The sequence below is a fragment of the Mus musculus genome, chromosome 6 (genome assembly GCF_000001635.26).
Source record: "Mus musculus strain C57BL/6J chromosome 6, GRCm38.p6 C57BL/6J".
NCBI lineage: Eukaryota > Metazoa > Chordata > Mammalia > Rodentia > Muridae > Mus > Mus musculus.
In genome coordinates, this window is record NC_000072.6 from 71,965,449 (window position 1) to 71,980,912 (window position 15,464).

The following is a 15,464-nucleotide window of genomic DNA, read 5'->3' on the forward strand; positions in this document are numbered from 1 at the left end:
TCCTGCTCGCGCTTCCCCTGCTCTCCTCCAGAGCCGGTGCCTGGAGTTGGAGATGCCTGTCCCGGTGCCTTCCCACCTAGCTAAGACACGGCTTGCTGTCTGTTCAGATGTTACAGATGTGGTATGACTTGGATGAAGAGAGCCGATGGAAATACCAGAAGAGGGCTGCCCCTTGTCCCGACCCTAGCCTTTCTGTGTGGCGCCCAGACATCTACTTTGCATCTGTGTCTGAAACATTTGAAAAGAAGATTGATGACTTCAGTCAGGAATGGGCAGCTCAAGCAGAGAGGAGTTACAAGAAATCAGAGCTTTCCCTCGACAGGTGAGATTATTGACCTGTGACAGGGTGTGTGAGCCTCCAGGCCAGGCCAGGAGAGGAAGGCAGGCAGCCTTCACCTGCGACCCAGAAGGTCTGCTTTGCCTTCAGAAGCATAGAGAAGAGCTTACATAGGCACACAGCTCTATGGCTTCCTCCACGTGTGCTGCCTCACACTCAGTTGTTCATACACATCCCGGGTTGCTGAGTGAGCCCCTTCCATGGAAGATAATGGTGGTTGCTAATGGGCCAGCCACCTGGGAAAGATGGTTAGTACATTACAGAGTTGTGCAGTGCAGACCCTGCATAATACGGGTGTGATTTACACAAGCAGATGCACTCCCCTACCTCTGAGTGCTTGGTAAACCTCAACCTATTTCCAGTGGGTACAGTGGAAGTGGAAACCAAACTTCTCTTGCTGGTCGGGGAGGGAATGTGAATGGTCACAAAGTAACTACTGCTCAGAGGGCCTTTGTCACTGGCCTGGCAAGGGCATATGATGTTCTTGTGACAAACAAGGAACCAGCTAGGGCTCTGTGTTCCCGGTTTCTAGTGTAGTGGATAGCCTAACACTTGCTCCTGATTCCTGCTGTTGTCCCCTATGTCTCCAGGCTGAGAACCTTACTGCAGCTGAAGTGGCAGCGCTCACTGTGTGACCCAGGCGAGGCTGTTGGCCTCCTGGCTGCCCAGAGCATCGGAGAGCCCTCCACACAGATGACACTGAACACCTTCCACTTTGCAGGCAGAGGCGAGATGAACGTCACCCTGGGCATTCCAAGGTATAAGGGCACAAGGAGGCATACTGCAGCTGTGCCATCTGCTCTAATATTCCTGGGCAAGGACTCATCTTATGAGAGGGACAAGGAACAGGGCTAGTGAGCAAGAGATCTCTAAGTATGGATTCTTGAGCATATTTGGAGCCAGAGTGGTTTCTGTGGCTAGATCTTGTAGGGTTTCTGTGTATCCTTCTGCCACATCATCAGGTTACCAGAAATACCTGTGAGACCTCACACACAAGAGTATGGTTCATTCCAACACAGTGCCACCTGTTTGCCCAGCTTCAGGAGTGTCATTCTTGTGGCCATGACCCTTTAGGTACATAGCCATACACTGCAGTGTGGTGACTGCTGGGGAAGTGGAAAACATGGACCCACCCTGCTGGCATTCCTCCATGCACATTCCACTCTCTGGCAGATCGATGCTGGATAGCTTCCCCAACTCCTCAACCTGAGAGTTCGCTCCAGTGACTGCAGAAGAGAGGCTGAGCCCACTAGGCTGCTGTTGGGATGGCAGGGCTCAGTAAGAGTGCTGAAGGCTTCTAGTTTACTCTTTCCTCCGTCTCTCATTTGCTAAGCTCTCTGTAAGTGCCTGCTGACTGCAGGGAGTGGTGAAAGGAAGCGAGCTGTAGCTGTAACTGCACATGAGGAGCTGGTCCTGCAGGAACCTGGCAGGACCAGAGTTGTGACTGGTAGGGCATATTCCTCTGTCATACCCCGATCAAGAAAATCAGGTTACCTCTGATCAGATGTGTCCTTATTCTTTGTCAGATTGAGGGAGATTCTCATGGTGGCCAGTGCCAACATCAAAACGCCCATGATGAGTGTGCCTGTGTTCGACACCAAGAAAGCATTGAAGAAAGTGAAGAGTCTAAAGAAGAGGCTCACCAGAGTGTGCCTGGGGGAGGTAACTGTCTCTCATACTTGATTACACGCTGGGTGGAGACCTGATCCTGCCTCCTCCTACCCCAACAGAGCAGTCTACTGGCATCTTAGTTCCAGACTCCTACCAGGAGACAGACAGTCTCTGCCAAGTGCTAGACAGGGTTAGATCAAGAAGCTTTTAAGATAATTGTTAGTTCCCTAGCATTTGCCTGGAGAATGCGGTAAGAATGCTTCCTGGGTTAACTTAGCAAACACCAGGGCTGTTCACTTGAGCATACCGCAAGGCATTCATGCAGGCAGAGCTTACTAGGGTGTCTGCAGTTTGGGGCTGTGGCCCCCTCAGACTTTTGATACCGTGTGATCCACTTGCTATGCACAATCATCTGGGGGGCTGAGCAAGTCAGATTCTCTGTGTTCATTCATCTGGTTCTAGGTATTGCAGAAAGTTGACATCCAGGAGTCCTTCTGTATGGGAGAAAAACGGAATAAGTTCCAGGTGTATGAGCTCCGGTTTCAGTTCCTGCCACATGCATATTACCAGCAGGAGAAGTGCCTGAGACCCGAGGACATCTTGCACTTCATGGAAACCAGGTCAGGACTCAGCTGTGTTTGTCTTTGACTTTGAGCCATGGAGCACTCCTGGCAGGAGCCACAAAGGATGTGTTTCAGAGGACAGTAGGCCCCACCACCTAATATGGATCCCTCACCCCAATCTGGCCTGTAAGTGGGACCCTTCTTAGCCATTTATCGTTGCCTCGGCCTGTCCTGGACGGACGAGTTCTCTCCTGGTTATGGGATTAGGGTTTGAAAGGACCTGTACAGGAAGCAAGGGAGCCTCGTCACAGTGGTGCCTCTGTGGCTCCATCCAACACGCAGCAGAAAGTGGGACTCTGTGGTTTCAGCCTATAATGTGGTTCCTCGTTCACATCTTGTCAGCTGATAGGGAGCCCGTGGCATGTCGTCTCCACACCACTGTATAAACGGATTCTCACTGTAGGAATTCTGGCTTCTCTCTGCTAGCACTGTGTAAACGGATTCTCACTGTAGGAATTCTGGCTTCTCTGCTAACACTGTGTAAACGGATTCTCACTGTAGGAATTCTGGTCTCTCTGCTAGCACTGTGTAAGCGGATTCTCACTGTAGGAATTCTGGTCTCTCTGCTAGCACTGTGTAAGCGGATTCTCACTGTAGGAATTCTGGTCTCTCTGCTAACACTGTGTAAGCGGATTCTCACTGTAGGAATTCTGGTTTCTCTGCTAGCACTGTGTAAACGGATTCTCACTGTAGGAATTCTGGTCTCTCTGCTAGCACTGTGTAAGCGGATTCTCACTGTAGGAATTCTGGTCTCTCTGCTAACACTGTGTAAGCGGATTCTCACTGTAGGAATTCTGGTTTCTCTGCTAGCACTGTGTAAGCGGATTCTCACTGTAGGAATTCTGGTTTCTCTCTGCTAGGGAGAGTGAACTTCCTTTTTCTCTCAAGTTGGGGTTACTGGGTTTGGTTAAGCATAGGCCAGAATGATGAGGGTGCAAGATCCGAAGTGTGGCAAGATTGGCCAAAGCACTTGATTTGCCCAGTGATGGTGAGGCAGAGTGGGAGGACACTGGCAGAGTGTGGAACCGTTTTGGCGGGTTGGCTCTCACATGCAAGAATGTGGACCAGGACGCCTGAATCTAATAATTTCAGAAAAGAAAGGCTTGCCTCCTGCTGCTGTCTTGAGACATGCTTTTGCTTTGGGTGAGCAGAAGGGGAGAGAAGGTCAGTGTCCAAGCAGCAGCAGCTGGTAAATATACATTTAATACATTTAAGCAAAAGGAGATTCCATCATTGACAGGATTTGGCTGTTTGCCCCTGACCACTGCCTTTTATGTAGACAGGACCCCAGGTCTCCCCAGAGCTGCTAACTTGTAGAGACCAGGACAATAAGATGGCTCAGTGGGTGAAGGCAATGCCACCAAGCCTAACACCCGATCTCTAGGACCTCATAGTGGAAGGAGGGCACTGCCCCTCGGAAGTTGTCTGTCCTCTGAGCTCTGTGTGCACATTGGCAGGCTCACACACAGATCCAGAGAAAGAAGTCCTGCTCCAGCCATTGCTTTTGTGCCGTGCTTACATCACAGCCTCCGTGTATCTGTGCCCATTGCTTGTGTTGTTCCTTCCTATGCTCTGGGACACTGGGCAGAGTGACAGCACAGAACAGGCTCCAGCCCGCCAGCTTGTTAACTAACAGAGACGATCAGGGCCCCCACATACAGTGGGTGTTTGTGCTGGCCGCAAAGTTCTCTTCTGAGAAGTGGGACTCAGAGCCCACAGGGCCTGATTGAGAGGAGGCGGAGTTGACAGCTTGCCCCATTTCTCTTCACCCTGGAAGCTTTAGCTGCTAAGCAGGAAGGGCATGAGGGACATGCCAGCTGAGCGTGGAGTTCTGTCTACCTTATGGAAGAAAAAAAAGATATTTCTATTATTTTAATGATGGGTGTATGTGTGCTGTATGCAGGTGGCCATAGAGGCCAGAGATGTCAGGTCTCCCTGGTGCTGGAGTTGTAGGCAGTTGTGAACCACCCAACATAGGTTGTGGGAACTCAGGTCTTTAAAGAGCAGTAAGGCCTCTTGACCACTGAGCCATCTCTCCAACCTCTGAACCACTTTTGTTGTTGTTGTTGCTTCTTACAAGTGACAACCCTGGCTTGTTCCCAGCAGTGTAGTACCTTTTCAGCTCCTGGGTGTATTTTGCTTGTCCACTTGAAAAGCTGTGATAAACAGAGCATGTGCAGTCACTTTGGTCAGTGGTAGACTTAATGAGTCCACAGCAGGCCTCCAAGGTCTCAGGCAAAGACAAAAGTAGGAGCAGCCTGTAACACAGCTGCAGTTTAGAATCTCTTGTCAGCCTAGGCAGTGAGAGACTCAAGGCATTAAGGCCCTGGAGCTCACTGGAAATGGAAGAGGGCGTGGGAGCCACCCTCCCTGCAGCTGTTCCTCCTTTCTTCCCTTCCCTGTCTCTGCCATCCCTTTCTTTTCTTCTCCCCTCCTCATCTGCGAGATCATGAGGGTTTTTTCCTTTTGTTTTCTTTCTTTTCTTTTCTTTCTTTCTTTTCTTTCTTTCTTTTTTTTTTTTTTTCATTTTAAACAAATAATGGAAGGAAAAGGAAACAAGCATGTGTTCCTTAGAGACACACAAGCACAGATGTTCTCAGATGTCTGCTGGCATCCATCACTGTGGATATCTGTGTGGCTAACCTGGAAGAGTAGGCCAGCGTTGTGGTACAGTGGGAAGAACACTGGGCTGAGTCAAGGACTGTAGCTTCTGACCTCCGGCCCAGCCAGGGGCCCACTGACCCCTTCTACAGCCAGAGCAACTGAGCAGAATCGACTCTCACAGCAGCTGGTGCTGTGGACGGGACAGGCACCTTTGGGAACACTGACAGGTCCTGTTCCCAGGTCACAGTTGTTTATGTGGGATGAGCAGCTCCTCTCCGCATGCCTGTCCGGTTCCTTTCATTTGCCCACTGCCAGGTAGCACGACCGTCACAGAACATTTGCTGAGGGCCATCACTCTCCTTGCTGTCTGCCATTCTCCAGCATCCTGCTGTTCCACCTTCACCCTTGTTCTCCTTAGTTCTGGTCTCCAGAAGATGCAGGCCGGGTAGAGGAGCCCTAGAGGGAGGGTGTTTTTGAGGTGTTCTGTGGCCCCTCAGCCTAGCCTTGGGGGAATGGAGAAAGGCTGGGGATATTGCTGAGAGTGCAGATGCCCAGAGGACCCCTGAGAGTAGGAACAGAGGGACTGTTGGGAATGCTGGGCGAGGAACCTCAGAGCTGGAGTGTCCGTATTGAGGCAGGGCAGAGGTACTGATGACAGAGCGCTAACCCTAGCCTCTGGAGGGGAGCGCCCTGTTCTGCCTTATTCCAGCTCCTCTGTGGTGCCCTTGGGAAGTGATCCTTATAACATATGCAATCAAGGTTCTCACCCTTCTCCAGTGTCTACTCTTTCCACCTGAACTGTGTCTTTCCAAAGTCCTGCCCTGCCTCGACTCTTCTGACTTTTCTGCCCCTGTTCCTCAGCACCTGGTGAGCAAGCTTGTCTCTGTATTAGTGGGTCTCAGATAAACTGTGCACTCTTTGAAAAATTGAAAAAACAATGGCTGGAGAGTTGGCGCAGAGCTTAAGAGCCCCCTTGCAGCCATCCAGGTTTGATTCCCAGCACATACGTGGTGGCTTACAACCATCTGTAGCTTCAAGTACAGGGAAATTGGCACCCTCTTCTGGACTCCATGGGTATCAGGCACACATGCGGTACTCATACATGCATGCAGGCAGACACTCAACACATAAGATAGGTACATCTTTCAAAAACACAGGGGAAGGATGACATTCTTTAGGGATTAATGACAAAAACAGTAAAATATTTGACCTGCTGCTTTTGTAATGAAGACTCCATGCTTCTTCGAGGGCTGGGAGCCTGTCTTTTTATCATTCTCTTGCCTACAGGACTAGAGTGGGTTAGGTATAGGGTAGAACTCAGAATATAGGGTGGATGAATTCAGGGCTGGGATGAGACCTTAGACTTGTATAATTAACACAGTCCACTTTGGGATGCTCCAAGTGCCTAACAAAGGAGTGAGAGGTTATTTTTTTAAAAATGTGGGAATGGGGTACACTAAAATCCAAGGGACCCTTAAATGTGTATGTGAGGGGGAGGTGACTCAGGGAGAAGAAGAAAGGGACCCATGAGTTCTTCAGATAGATTTGGGTCTAACCTATTGGTGTGGCCATTGCTTCAAAGTTCACTGTGTTACCCTTTGAGTCCCAGCGTACTTTAACATCTTCTCTTGCCCTTTAACATCATCTTGGAGTGGGCTGTCACAGGCTGTGTTCCCATCTCTTAGAATTGGTTCTCCTGTTCTGATTGGATGACAAGCACAGTGGCACCAATATCCATCTTTTACCAAATACAAGCTCTACCAAGCCTTAAAGAAAGTATATGGTGGCTAAAACGTACTTGCACCTTGCATACTAAAACCCACATTCTCCAGACAAGTTAAAAAGTGCAAGAAGCTGTCTGTCACAGGCGGAAGCACATTAGTTTAGGAGTGACAGTGTATCTAAATGAGGCAGGCTGGAGTATGGGGCTGGTGTTCTTTCTGATTCACCAAGGTGAGGTGGGTAGGAGAGACTGGCCTCTGTCCCTTGTGCTGGCTCCCATGTAAATCCTTTAGCATCTAGAGGGCCAGACACACTTATCCTGATGGGGCTGGATGGCTTTCTTCTCCTACAGATTCTTTAAGCTACTAATGGAAGCTATCAAAAAGAAGAAAAACAAAGCATCAGCCTTCAGAAATGTGAATTCGAGGAGAGCTACACAGAAGGACCTCAATGACACTGAGGACTCGGGGAGGAGTCAGGTAAGCAAATGCCAGGGACCCCTGACCCCTGTGAGGTGCACAGGACTGATCTTAAGGCTGAGAGACTTGGAGGGCTCCCATGGGGGTTCTCTGGGTGAGGTTTTGTGACAGTTCTCAGCATTCTACAAGACTCTCTGTGGTGCTAGCTCCTCTCCCCACATACCTCTGCGCTGATCTGCTGCTCTCGCCCATTAAGCTCCACTTGTTACTCCCAGGCGTGGTGGGCCAGGCCAGTGAGGCTGCCAGCAAGATGGTTTGCTCAGCTCGGGATCAGTCCTACAGACACCCATTTGCATCCTAAAGATGGTGCACTGAGCCTTTGAAACTTCTTATTCTCTTTTCAGTTTTCTCTGCATTTAACTTCCCCCAAAGCACCAAGGCACTCACTAAAGAAGTGAGTTGAAGTAGAGAAGTTGAGCCTCAGTGACAAAAGGGAAGAAAAACTATTGGTAGCAAAGCAAGAGTGGAAGACGTAGGCCAGATAAGGAGCAGGGTGGGAATTCCTAAGGCCAGGGACCAGAGCACTCCTAGGGCTGCAAGCAGAGGCCAGTACTGATGCAGTGAGCCTGCTCAGGTGGCTTGTCACATGGACCGGGAATGCCCTGCCTAGCTCTGTGCCACCTGTCTCAGGGCCTAGATCAGAGAAAGTCCTAGGTTCCTCTTGTCCTGTGCCTTTCCCATTTCAGTAACTCAAGCATAGATCGACATGATTGCATTCAACTGCTTTCTTCACTTCACCAGAAAGAGGCAAAGAAACTAGGAACCAAGGACAGGAAGGGAAAAGACCGCTTTCTCCTTCCCACCCACAGTGTTGGAGCAATATTTATGTCATGTAATGACTGTGGGCGGCCCTCTACCAATAAACTGTATCATTAACCCCTTTAACCAAAATATTATGGTGTACAAGAGAGGGTAATGACGTGTATGTGACATGAACACAAAAGGAGGGGCTGTGGTAAGCCATTAGGAACTAAGGAACAAGCAAGGAGGGAAGACAGAGGGCATCTAGGTGAAGTGTCCTGAGAGTGATGCAGACACCACAGCAAACCCATTGCTCTGTATGGTACCTAGAGGGAAAGAGGTTTGCAAACCCCAGGCTAGGTGAGCAGACCGGGTAGAAGGGCTAGGGTAGAGGACGGCTGATGGAAAGGCAAGTAGATGGTCATTGGAATGTGGCTACGTCGTTAGGTAACGAGGCCATTGGGTGGGCTACGGATTTGCTGACTGCTGGGTATTAGTAGAACTGATCATTTTTCTCCTTGCCCTCAAACCACAGAGAGAGGAGGAAAGGGATGAGGAAGAGGAGGGGAACATTGTGGATGCTGAAGCTGAGGAGGGCGATGCAGACGCTTCTGACACCAAACGCAAGGAGAAGCAAGAAGAAGAGGTGAGGGGTGCTGGTGGGGGGCAGGGCTGTGCTCACACATAAGGAATTCCCCCTGACCATGCCACTCTGTCACACTGGGAACCCACCAGAAATCTGAAGGAAGGCCTGTCTGTCCAGCGTACCTCTTGATGAAGCAGACAGGACTTCACTTAGACTCTGGCTAACCCTGAATATGCATCAGACTCAGAGACCCAGAGAAGACTGACAGGAAGTTAGTGTCTGCAGTTTGTCCAGTGAGAATATGATCTCTCACTGTCCTCAGACCTATCCCTAGGGTCCTAAGAGAAGATTAGAGAGGCTGGGGGGATTCTCAGGTGAGTGGGCGAGCCAGAGAAACTGTGTGGTAAGTGAACTAGCTGCCTCTGAGGGGACATCAGGACTGAGTGGCAGCAACTCAGAGGAAAGGCGAAGGAAGGTGGCCAGGGCAGAGCAGAGAGGCTAGTAATTCGGGCCAGCGGGGTCTGGGATTGTTCATAGGTGACATCCAAGTGACTGGGACTGCACTGACTGCCAGCATCTCTTGTCCTGTCAGGTTGACTATGAGAGTGAGGAAGAAGGAGAGGAGGAAGAGGAGGAGGAGGTACAAGAAGAAGGGAACATCAAAGGCGACGGTGTCCACCAGGGCCATGAGCCAGATGAGGAAGAACATTTAGGCCTCGAGGAGGAGGAGTCATCCCAGAAGCCTCCCCGCCGCCACTCCAGGCCTCAGGGAGCTGAGGCCATAAAACGCCGGATCCAGGCTGTACGGGAGTCCTACTCGTTCATCGAGGACTACCAGTATGACACAGAGGAGAGCCTGTGGTGTCAGGTCAGTGTCTATACAGCTGGGCCAGGGCCTTCGTCTTGCCTGACACTCAAGTAGGCGCTTACTGCATAACTCACGAGATGCTTTTCCTACGTGACTATCTCCTAAGAACCTCTCTCTCCTTCTTTTAATATTTTATCTGTATGGGTGTTTTGCCTGTGAGTATGGCTGTACACCATATGTACAATTCCCTTGGAGGCCAGACAAGAGCATTCCTTGGAAATGGAGTTACAGATAGTTGTAAGCCATCATGTAGGTACTGGGAGTCAAACCCAGGTCCTCTGAAAGAGCGGCCAGTGTTATTAACCATGTTTCTCTAGCACCCCTGAAGAGTCTCCTACTGACTGGTGACCCTGTGCTCTAAAGCACAGCCTTACCCATTCCCCTTTCCAACCTGTAGTGCTCAGAAGTAGTGCATATGTGAGTCTCAACTGCAGGCCTAGCAGATAAGACCTTCCAAATGAGTCACTTCATTTAATGTAAGCACAAACCTGTCACCATACATCACAGGCATGGCAGCTTCCTTCTTCCTGCCAGGAGACAGTAACCCATCATTTCAGCTCCCTCCAAAGTGTCCCTGTACCCCATCCTGAGAGTTTCATGGTTCTTGTGAGGCCTGGGTGGTTCGTTGTTTTGATAGCGGCATGGAATACTCTTCTCTGTAATCAAACTCCATGGCTTCCAAGCTTAGAGAACACAACTGGCTGGGGGGACCTGAAGCCGAAAGCAGCAGGCACTGTGCGGTGGCCGCTGAGAGGACATCTATCAACTGTCTCCACCTTGAATATGGGTCATTTAAACCACCCAGTATTCAGCCCACTTGCCCACTAGTGCAGCAGGACCCATCTCCCCTGCCAGGAGAATATTAGGTGGGCTTTGAAGGCTGCTTGAAGTAGACCTGTAGGCCCCAGCCCTGTTCATGGAGCTGGGGGGAGGGGAGGGGAGGGAGGGAGGGAAGGAGGGAGGGCTGTTTTCCTTGGCCCAGCGCTCTTTCTCCCGTAGGTGACTGTGAAGCTCCCACTGATGAAGATTAATTTTGACATGAGCTCCTTGGTTGTGTCCTTGGCCCACAAAGCCATTGTCTATACGACCAAGGGCATCACTCGGTGCCTCCTGAACGAAACGACCAACAGTAAGAATGAGAAGGAGCTTGTACTGAACACGGAGGGAATCAACCTTCCCGAGCTGTTCAAGTACTCCGAGGTATGTGAGCCCGGCAGGCTGGTGGCTGTGCTGGGACAAATCCTCGCCCTGACCTCATGTTCCTTGGAGAACCAGGCACTGGGAGTTGAACTCCAGGTCATCTGGCTCTTGACCCTACCGAGTCATTCGTGCAACACTGTGGATCCCAAATTGAATGTATTCCAAATTGAGTGTGCCCTCATCTGTGACCCAAGGACTCCCATTGCCTGTTAGGCTTTCAGTGTAGAAACCTGCTCAACATTAGCCAGGGCTTTCTTCGTGTTGCTTTGTTTACTCTTGGAGGCGTTCTCAGAGTAGAGTATAAGAAACAGTGCACTGCATCCCTGGCCAGAGTGTTGCTCCCTCTGTCTGGTAATGGTAGCTGCAGCTCAGCCTTCCCTGCCCTGCGTGAAGCTGACGGAGACCCCCGGCTCCCATCCCACCGTTCTTCAGTCCTTTTCTCTGAGATGCTTTCACCCCAGGGCGTGAGAGTTTCTCCTACACTAAGGAGCTTGGCTGCTCTGGCCCCGTGTGCCCTCACGCACACTCCACTGACCAAGAGCTTGCCCAGGGGAGGGACAGAAGTGACCTGTACCTCCTGAGTATGTGGGTGTGGCTTGACTTACTCACTTGGGGGTTGTTTCAAGTGCTCAGTCAGACAGCCTATCTCTCTGTCTCCTATGAATTGTGACTTAGAATTATAGAGCCACCAAGAGCCCCTATGACTCATTTGGAGCCTCAGACCTCTAGAAAAGCCAAGTAAATTGTGGGATCCTGTGCACCCTGGAGAGGTGTTCGAGGGTCTCTGCTGAGGAACCTCTCTTCACCTCCCAAGCGTCCATCCCAGTGAACAGATTGCTGTTACAAGAATAATAATGAACAAAAAACTGTTTCTTGATTAATTTCAAGTGTGTCCTACGTTGTCTCGTTATACTGGTCACAAAAGCAAGACAGTGTAGGACCCTGGCTGGTGTGCAGCAACTGTCCTCGCTCATCCTTGCTGTCTCCACACACTTGGCACCAGCTGGCCCCAGCCACTGGGCACAAGGCGAGGAGAGAATACTGGGGACATGCACACAGGACAAAGCTGGCAATGGGACACTTACTTAAGTCCGTCCCTTCTTCCCTTGTCCAGATACTGGACCTGCGCCGCCTCTACTCCAATGACATCCACGCCATGGCCAATACTTATGGCATCGAGGCTGCGTTGCGGGTGATAGAGAAGGAGATTAAAGATGTGTTTGCTGTGTATGGTAAGCGGAGCATGACAGCATACCTGGCCTAGTCGGAGTACCTGCAGGCTAGGGCAAGTGAACTGAGGTGGTTAGCCCTTCATTTTGGTGGGAACAGAGGCATGGTTGCTGAGTCTACAGTCATTTGAGAGTCACCATGAGGGAGTGTGGAAGATGGTGGCTTTGACTCTTGAAGTAGCGTCCCTGTTACTGATGTCTTTGTAAAGTTCATGATGGATGGCTTTGGCCCTTCAAGGGTCTAGATCCCAGGTAGAAACAGGACACTTAGGCAGAGTCTCATTATCCTGTGTTGCTTGCTACATGGACATGATGAGCAAGATGAAGGGATCAGGGCAGTCCCTGGGCCAGGTGTAGGGCTTTCACGGCTGGATGAGGAGGTGGGGGAGCTGAGAGAGATCCAGGGTCTCACTGTAGCCTGCCTGTGTCAGAGGATGCTCCCTCAAGTTTGCCTTGTCTCTGTTTAACCTTCCTAATGTTCTGCCCCTGTGACAGGCATTGCAGTTGATCCTCGCCATCTCTCCCTGGTGGCTGATTACATGTGTTTTGAGGGGGTTTATAAGCCACTCAATCGCTTTGGGATCCAGTCAAGCTCCTCCCCTTTGCAGCAGATGACATTTGAAACCAGCTTCCAGTTTCTGAAACAGGCCACCATGATGGGTGAGTGTGGGCAGTGACTTGGGCCTTCCCTGGGCAGATGGGCTTGTCTCACCCCTTGCATGCAGTGAGATCTTGGAATCAGAAGTGGAGAGGCAGCCGACAGTAAATGTCTGCATTCTGATGGAATAAAGAGAGAGCTCCTCTTCCAAACTTAAATACAGTGCCATAGCATGAGTCCACGGGGGTGGGGGGATGGGAGGGTGTTATCTCCGGCTAACAGGTACCACCACACAGCCTCAGCACTGAGCCCTCAGTCCCCCACACCTCCCCCAGACCCCTAACACAAGCTCTTTCTGTCTTACATAGGATCCCATGATGAACTCAAGTCACCTTCCGCCTGCCTCGTGGTGGGAAAGGTTGTCAAAGGCGGGACAGGCCTGTTTGAGCTCAAGCAGCCCCTAAGATAGCAGCATTGTCTGCCCAGCCTGGAGGACCTGGGGGTGGGCACAGCTGACAGTACAGAGTGACATAGCAAAGCAGTAGCCTTGGGGTCCGGAAAGCAGATGGCCTGAGCTGGGCCGGCTTCCCTCAGAAAAGGCTCCTCCTACCTAGCCTTTCTCATCTCGGGATCAGGAGCAAGGCTTCCCAAGCCCTCAGAGATGGCTGTTGCTCGACTTTTGCTCCCAGAGGCCCCAGCCAGGATCCTAACAAGACCCAGGACTACACAGTGGGAAGATCACCGTGAGCCACATTTGCTGTTGGGAATCCCAGGTGCCACCGTTGCTGTGCGTATGCTAGTGGCTAAGGAAACATTCCCAGGGGTTCCTGAAGATCCAGAAAGGGCATGAAACCTGCTCCATGTGCCTGTCCCTCCCTGCTGCAGCTACCAAAGGAGAGTCCTCAAAGAGGCTCCACTCAGGGCTGCTTTCCTGGGCCTGAGTCAATGGCACAAGGCCCCCGCCACACTGCCATTGCTGTATGGCTGCATACACCAGACCAGAACACTCCCACAGCCAAGACATCTCTCTGGGACCGCAGCAGCTCCCTACCCCACAGCCTAAAGTTTCCTACTGGGGCTATTCAGCAAGGCCACGTAGCTTGACCTTCCTGCCTCTACACTCAGCTGGATGTCAGAGCCCCTAGTCACCCCCAGGCCCTGTACTGTTGGGGTCTTTGAGCCATGCAGTCAGGTTCCCTGGCTGGACAGAAAAGACAGAGGCTTTATGAAGCCAGACCGTTTCTATTTTTGTCCACTGTTATTCCAGCGTGGGCTGAGTAATAAACATGGCTGGAACTGGCTGTTAGAAGATAATCAAGACTTAAGTTTTTAATCTTTCCCTTCATTTATGGTTTCTGCATCTGGTAATTAGTATTTTCTTGGCACAGATTTCAGGCTCCTCTTCCTACTTTTATCTGGCATTGTAAGGGCAGACTGTGCCCCCTGCCCCCAACTCCCAGTCTTCACCTCTGAATCCTACCCATGGCCAGAAGCACAGAACTGTGGAAGGCTGTGGGGAGAATTTGTGTTACCTTAGTCGGGTAAGAAGACTGCGGTGACTTCAGAAATGGGCTGGCCTAAAGGTTACCATGCCAGAAGAGATTCTGCAGTCTCCTTCAGGCTCATGATGGAACCTATCCTGTGTATACCCAAGAAAGCCAGCACCTCAAAACAGACTGCAGGACATGGCATAGAAGACTGTCACAGCCTCTAAGGGAAGCAGACAGAAGGGGTCCCAGAAAACCCTGCCCTGAGGACGCAGCCTGCAGGATAGATAGGGCATTCATTCTTTGGGTGAAAAGGCAGGGTGACTACTTACTCACTTTCTTCTTACACTAGAGTGGAGAGGGGATTCTTGTAGGAAATATCAAGGTAGTCTGGAAGCTGTGGCGTCCAGAGCCTAGGTGGGTGTGTGACTTCCTGCAGTCAATCTTACCTGGAACTGAAGAGCATAGAGCTAAAGGAGCAAACCCTGAATGTAAACATTAATGTGACCACACTTATGCCAGACCTCTGACCTGTACTGGAGCCTGGAGTGGTGGCATCCTTCCTCCACCCACCCACCCAGCTGTTTCACATTTAGCTTGGGTCTACTGTGCCTGTTTTGAAATAGCTTCAAAGAAAGAACATTTGCAGTCCTGAGAATATTCCCCAGCCTACTGCCGTAACATGACAGGGAGACCAACCTCAAAGGATTCTGAACAGAGAAACACCAAAGCAAGTGAGTAATCCTGTAAAAATAGCCCAGCAAAAAGGAAGTGAGCAGGCTCGAGATCAGAAACAATAAGTATGCTCTCTCCTACTTACCTCCCTGGGGTGGAGTCGTAAACCACCACCACCCCTTCAGCACTAAAGATTGAGCCCGGGGCTGCATGTGCGAGATGAGTGTTCTGCTCTACCCTCCCCAGCACCTGCGGAACATTTTAGAAAGCTGATTATAGAACCGCACTCCAGGATTGAGATAAGAGTGGCCTTGGGTACACCCCGGATATGAAATGAGCTTCAGAAAAGAGTATACAGCAAGAGTCAAACCACAAGCTTAGTTCACCCGCAGTACTGTGACTTAAAGCTAACTTCACTTGAGTGTGAGGTGATGTGGGAAGTAAGTCACTGGCCCTCAGTCCTCCAGTGAGCTCTAAATAGCTAATGTCTGCAGGGACTCTAGAGATTGCTCAAAGGAAGCTGCAGTGATCTAACACACATGAGGCCTGGCAGAAGATAGGTGCCAGGAAGCTCCTGAGTCAGCACATTATGGAAGCTGCCTGTGCACCTTTCAGAGTTCCTCCCAGGAGGATAGCAACAGGACCAAAGGGAGGGGATGCTTGGCCAGCCAGTAGAAGTTTCCATCAAAACAGTGATGCTTTGA

The 15,464-nt window shown here is 50.7% G+C and overlaps 1 protein-coding gene across 2 annotated transcripts in view; it reads left to right on the forward strand.

Annotated features, from left to right (window-relative positions):
• Polr1a (polymerase (RNA) I polypeptide A) overlaps positions 1 to 13,987 on the forward strand; it is a 70,383-nt gene extending 56,396 nt beyond the window's left edge. The window contains exons 24-34 of one of the 2 annotated variants that reach the window (NM_009088.3): positions 108 to 322; positions 928 to 1,095; positions 1,864 to 1,999; positions 2,411 to 2,568; positions 7,250 to 7,376; positions 8,653 to 8,763; positions 9,296 to 9,571; positions 10,571 to 10,771; positions 11,886 to 12,003; positions 12,496 to 12,660; positions 12,967 to 13,912. In NM_009088.3, coding sequence (NP_033114.3) covers positions 108 to 322; positions 928 to 1,095; positions 1,864 to 1,999; positions 2,411 to 2,568; positions 7,250 to 7,376; positions 8,653 to 8,763; positions 9,296 to 9,571; positions 10,571 to 10,771; positions 11,886 to 12,003; positions 12,496 to 12,660; positions 12,967 to 13,067 — 1,776 coding nt within the window. In that variant the 3' untranslated portion in view covers positions 13,068 to 13,912. Of the gene's footprint in view, positions 1 to 107; positions 323 to 927; positions 1,096 to 1,863; positions 2,000 to 2,410; positions 2,569 to 7,249; positions 7,377 to 8,652; positions 8,764 to 9,295; positions 9,572 to 10,570; positions 10,772 to 11,885; positions 12,004 to 12,495; positions 12,661 to 12,966 lie in introns of both variants that reach the window. The other variant, XM_006505804.2, reaches the window with a different exon arrangement.
• Positions 13,988 to 15,464: the final 1,477 nt, after the last annotated feature.